Raw genomic sequence first — 6000 nt, 5'->3', positions numbered from 1 at the left:
CACTGGATGCGGGCGGCACAGGACCGGGCATTGTGGCAATCTATGGGGAGGCCTACGTCCAGCAGTGGTCAAGTTTAGGTTGAATGTGATGTTGATGTCATGGAGCGAATAAAGTCACAGACACAAATTTTAATACAAAGAAAAAGTGTGTCAAATGGAATAAATAACAATGTGTACGTTTAAACAATTTATAGTTTACATAATTGAGTTAATTCTTATATACATAAATAACGAATACGTAGAGAGAAAAGATTGTAAACATGTTGTATTGTTTATAAAATTAATGTCACTAGAACGCGACGTATTATAAACAAACAATATTGAATATTCAGACGAACAAATATATATATGGCCGGTACTGATAAAAGCGCGATAGTTGACGTGTTGCGAGCAACAGAAACGGTTACTTTGTGATGATAAAAACGTTTTGAATACATTGTGAAATTAAAGGTAAGTTTTTATTTTAACTTTGATTTACTAAGTTTTCACTAGTGAATAGTTTACTCTTTTTCATTGTAATAGTACATCGTTATTTGGCTAATATTATAAATGCGAAATTTTAGATTGATAGATGGATGATCATAAAAAAAAATCATACAGGATTCAAAGTGGATGGCTTCAAAAAAGGAAGACCAATGAAAGTATGGATTGTGTGAAAGATATGCGTAAGAAGGGGGTAGATTCAGATATGACGGCTGCTAGAGATGTATGGAGGAGTATATACTGTGCCAACAATTCGTAGGGATAAGGGTATGTTGATGATGGATGGATGTTTGTTAGAAGGTATCTCCGGTAATGGATCAACGGATCTTGTTGAAATTTGGCACACATATAGAATATTATCTGGAAGACCACATACGCTACTTGTTAAGTTTTTTTTTAATTCACGTGAACGGAGTTGCGTGCGACAACTAGATTTGAAATTAGTTTATTTTTAAATATATTTACTAATAGAAGTAAAATTTATTAATATTCTGCTTATAATATAACTTGATCAATAATTTAAATGACATTTGACCACATTAAGATAATAAGTAGATAAACGGAAATATTAATTCTCATAACAAAGACATAGAAATTAGTAGAACCTCGGTATCTCGAATGCGGGATTAAAGACTAAAATCGCTCATTTATAACATACTAGCTATCGCCCGCGACTCCGTCTGCGTGCATATATTAAAGAAAACTTAATTAGTGTAGCCTATGTGTTCTTTCAGATTATGTTCTATACGTATGCCAAATTTAATCGAGATCCGTTCAGCCGTTCTAGAGATATCTTCAAACACCCATCCACCCATAAGTTAAATAAAAAGCAGCTCTTCGAGGCATAAATTTGAAAACAAAAATAGTATATGTCCGTCTCCTGGCTCTAAGCTACTTCCTTACCAATTTTCAGCCATATCGGTAAAGCCGTTCTTGAGTTATAAATAGTGTAACTAACACGTCTTTCTTTTATATATATAATCATCATCAACCTGCCCTTATTCCTATCGAGGGTCGGCACAGTATGTACTACTCGTCCATACATCTCTATCAGCCGTCATATCTGAGTCTACCCCCTTCTTACGCATATCCTCTTTCACACAGTCATTCCATACTTTTTTGGTCTTCTCCTACCCTTGTAGCCATCCTCATTCAATCTCATTACTTTTATATTTATAATATAGATGCTAATGTTTAAATAGATGGATGTTTGTTTAAAGGTATGTATCTCCAGAACAGCTGCATGGATCATGCTGAAATTTGGCATAGATGTAGATCATAGTCTGGAAGAACACATAGGCTACTAATTATATCTTTTTAATACCATACGGACGTAATCATTGGAGACAGCTAGTATTGTATAAATACACGGGTTTATATGTTATATTGTTTGTAAAACAATCATACAAAATAGTTTTTTTTAGTTACAAATACAATAGAAAGTTTATAGATAATATTGTAGAGTTATTTATAATTTTTATAATAACGTATGGATGTTTTATTATGATTAGAAATACAATTGTCTATATTAAAATGTATTGACGTTTTATCCAGAATAAAATAATTCTTGTGAAAAAACTATTATAGATAAATATATGCTATCGCGGATTTTATTTAGCAAATTTAAAGAGCTACAAATCGTTCATACATCATTTTTACGTAAGTCCTATAGTTTAGCCTACGTAAGCAAAAAGCAAAAAAAGTCCTAAATTTTCGTAGCGCATTTTCAATTTAAACTAAAAGTCCAACAAACTTCTAGTCAGTTTAAAAATTAACAAAAAAATGGGACCCACGTCCTAGCAAAACCTTTCGATCAAAAAAAAAATCAAAAACGGAGCACCAGGAGCGGAGTTACGCGGTAACACACATAAAAAAACATACAGACGAATTGACAACCTCATTCTTTTTGAAGTAGGCTAGAAATACCAGCAGTCGCAAGAGACTCCGTCCGTGCAGAATTAAAAAAACATAATAAATAGCTTATAAGTTCTTCCAGACTTTGTTCTATATGTATGCCAAATTTCATCGCGATCTGTTCAATCGCTGTAGAGATACAATCAAACAAACATCCATCTAAACATTCGCATTTATAATATTAGTAAGATTATTTAATCGAATAAGACAATACTTAAAATCACCCAACAAATACCATAAGAAGTTAAAAAATTGAAGACCGCAATCGCCGCTTTGTATGAAATTTGACGTTCCTTTAAATCTCCGCTTAATTTAGGTGTTTGTTACAAGAAAAAATACATATTATAAAATCTTTTTCAGATGGAAAAACTTGCAATTCTTCTTCTCATATCAATAACTATAACAGAAGGGAATCCTGTAATAACAAGACAGACGCTTATACGTAAAAATGACAGAGAACATCTTTGCTCCAATCTACTAAACTTCAATAAATTATTTTATGCTTTAGACAGTCAGAAAAACGTAAGCGGAGTCCCCGCAGATATGAGTGTCCATTGGAAAACTGGTAAGGTATATTTTACCTTAATAAGCGATGAAATGAAAATGAGTTTACAAGTTCTGCATCCAAGTGGCGAAATTGACATAATAAAAGTCGCCGGACTCGGTCAATCAACTTGTATAGACAACCTAAACGACATCGTATATCTAGCAACCGATAACGGAGTTTATAAATACAAAGAAGATGGTTCCATCGAGTTATACACAGCATTAGGTGAGGATGTGATGTATGTCGCTGTAACCAGTGATGGTGGAACTATGTTTGTAGCAACATGGCCTCAGAATAGAGTTCATAAAATAACAGGCGATGGACAAAAGCAAGAATCATTTCCAGCTATACCTAATGGACACGGATTGACCATAGACACGAGAAATAACATTTATTTTGTCGCTACAAAAACGTCATATGTTTTGAAAACAGGTTATAGCATACCGATTAAAATTAAAGGGTTGCCAAATGATAAAATGACAGGAATTTTTATAAGTAGATCAGATGAAGTATACGCTATGGACGAGAACAGTAATTTGTATGTTATAGATCCGGATAGCATCAGTGCTAGATTACTTGGTTCATTCAGCGTTAGTGGAGTTAATTCTTTTGCTATGGACGCAGCTGATAATGTTTTGATCGGTGTAAAAGGGGCATTATTGAAATTTAACGCATACGAAAAGAATCCTTGCATGCCGATTGAAAAGTATTTATCATTTTTACATTAATTAGTAACTAACTTTCATTTTTAAGTATAATGTTTTTTTTTAAATTCTATTTGTAATAAATATTTGTAAATCTTTTTTTCCTGTTTATCTTTTAAATGTTTTATTTGTTTTGTGTATATTCGAATATGTCAACCGTTTTCACTGCCGATGCAAGTTACCATCACTCGTTTTTGTACAGATATTTCGTCAGTGTAAACCTACTAGTATGTTGTGTCTTTAAAATGTCTAATCAGTACCTAACTGTTTATTAACCAAAGGTAAGTTTGAATTTGTCGCTTTTAAAACAATATAACAGATATAAAATTTACAGACCAATTTATAACCTTAATTTTTGAAGTCGGCTAAAACGTGATGTTAAGTGACTTCTTAAATAGCCATAAAAATCCTAAAAATATAGATGAATCCGAGTATATCTTTTGTGAAGTAAAGAACTTGTGATATAAAAAGCGTTTGCCAATCCAGGTCCAATCCAATATTAAGAAATTGATCCTGCGAGGCTTAAACTAAATTAAAAAGTTCACATAACTACACCAATAATTTGAATTATGAATTATAAATATCATGTTAAGTTTTGAATCCAATACAGATTAAATAGAAATAAAATATATATATTTTTTGTTTAGAAAGAATCAAAAGGGGAAAAGGCACAGCAGGCGTCGCAAACACAAAAAGAGGACGACGACCACAACTGAAGCCGGCGATGACGATGAAGAATAAATCTAGTACAAATAAATACTTTATTTATTGATTGTTTATTTATTAGTCATTATAATTAAATACCAAATATGTTATTAAATTAAACAAACCAATAATTGTTACTGTTCTCGTGTTATCTTAATTTTAATTTTGAAAATAAAACTGTGGAACGAAATGGAAAACTTTTATTTAGACGCCACCTAGTGTTTGTAATGTTAACTATTCTCACAACAGATTAAATTTAACTCTATTAGTTTGAGTTATGCACAGCAGATGGCGCTTGTTAATATTGGTAACGCATGCGTTCAAAACAAGCAATATAACATTTTGAATAAACTGTAGTTATGTTATTTGTCTGTAAAATAACAGAATTTCTTTTAATTATACAAGGGTGTACCTAAGTATATATTGAATGGAAATAAGAATACAGATTTATTGAGAATAAGCTTTTATTAAGAATGTTAAATAATATAAAACTTATGCTAATCTTCTTAGTTGACCTACAACAAGTTTTAACGATCTTTAATGTCTAAATTGACACAATTGCTTGAAATATCTAATAAACAAATTAACTTATAATACATTTTCTTACAATAAACCGTTAAAGTAAAAAATACTACACACGTGGGTTATTTAAAGGTGATAGCAACACTGTTCTTGAAACAACCTCAAAACTCTTTGCGGAGTTCTGACATTTGTCAAATATAATTGTCATACGCGTCGGAGATGTGTCAGTGAGCGATCGTTCGCCGCTTAGTGAAATATATTTGTGTCGTAAATGTGGTTCGTTAGTGTGATAATGAGAAAACACATGTTGGACTATCTAATTATTAAGTGATGAAAGTGTATTAAGTTCGGTGTGTTGTTAAAAATAGTTATTTTCATTTGTATGTCATCGGACTCTTCAATATGGCGGCCCCCCGTCACAAATCACAACAGAAAAATATATCCTCGATATTTTCAAAGTTGCACGGTGCTTTTTCTGATGCGGTATGTCCAACAAAGCTGGCAACAGACAAGAGGACCCTAGACAAGACATGGAAATTAATGGATAAAGTTGTGAAACTGTGTCAACATCATAAAATGAACTTGAAAAACAGCCCGCCGTTTATACTTGATATTTTGCCGGATACATATCAACGGTTGCGCATTATTTACTCGAAATACGAGGATAATATGCAAGAATTGAATAATAACGAACATTTTAATATGTTTATTATAAACTTGATAAGGAAATGTAAGCAAGCTATAAAATTGTTTAAAGAGGGTAAAGAAAAAATGTTTGACGAGAATTCTCACTATAGGCGTAATTTGACTAAGCTGAGCCTCGTCTTCAGTCATATGCTGAGTGAGTTAAAGGCGATGTTCCCCAATGGTACATTTGCTGGTGATCAGTTCCGTATTACGAAGAGTGATGCTGCAGAATTTTGGAGAACGAACTTTGGTAACAGGTAAGTTTTAATCATCTTAAATTTTTATATTACTCTTGACATTATTTTTGACACATCTATACTTATATTATTGAGAGGAAAGATTTTTGCATGTAACAAATAAACATAAGACTACTGGGCTGATTCCATAAATTCTTTAACATTATAAAGCTTTATTATCACAGTAACATAGGCTATATTT

The 6000-nt window shown here is 32.1% G+C and overlaps 2 protein-coding genes across 2 annotated transcripts in view; both read left to right on the top strand.

Annotated features, from left to right (window-relative positions):
- Window positions 1–365: 365 nt before the first annotated feature.
- Window positions 366–4449, top strand: LOC106125751 (uncharacterized). The gene is made up of 3 exons (XM_013323068.1): window positions 366–450; window positions 2758–3650; window positions 4296–4449. The coding sequence occupies exons 2-3, from the start codon at window positions 2758–2760 to the stop codon at window positions 4387–4389; spliced, it is 987 nt and encodes a 328-aa protein (XP_013178522.1). The 5' UTR covers window positions 366–450; the 3' UTR covers window positions 4390–4449.
- Window positions 4450–5081: 632 nt separating this feature from the next.
- Window positions 5082–6000, top strand: part of Cbl (E3 ubiquitin-protein ligase CBL) — a 72914-nt gene continuing 71995 nt past the window's right edge. Inside the window, exon 1 of the mRNA XM_013323061.1 lies at window positions 5082–5819. Coding sequence (XP_013178515.1) covers window positions 5278–5819 — 542 coding nt within the window. The 5' untranslated portion in view covers window positions 5082–5277. The remainder of the gene's footprint in view (window positions 5820–6000) is intronic.

This window comes from Papilio xuthus, unplaced genomic scaffold, assembly GCF_000836235.2.
Source record: "Papilio xuthus unplaced genomic scaffold, Pxut_1.1 DF825783.1, whole genome shotgun sequence".
NCBI lineage: Eukaryota > Metazoa > Arthropoda > Insecta > Lepidoptera > Papilionidae > Papilio > Papilio xuthus.
Note: the sequence above shows the minus strand (reverse complement) of the source record. Positions and strands in the feature narration are given on the sequence as shown.

Excerpts from the sequence above, each read along its gene's own strand:
- LOC106125751 (XM_013323068.1), top strand. The coding sequence starts at position 2,758 with ATGGAAAAACTTGCAATTCTTCTTCTCATATCAATAACTATAACAGAA. Across the intron at positions 3,651-4,295 it reads CCTTGCATGCCGATTGAAAA|AAAGAATCAAAAGGGGAAAA; the intron begins GTATTTATCATT and ends TTTTTTGTTTAG.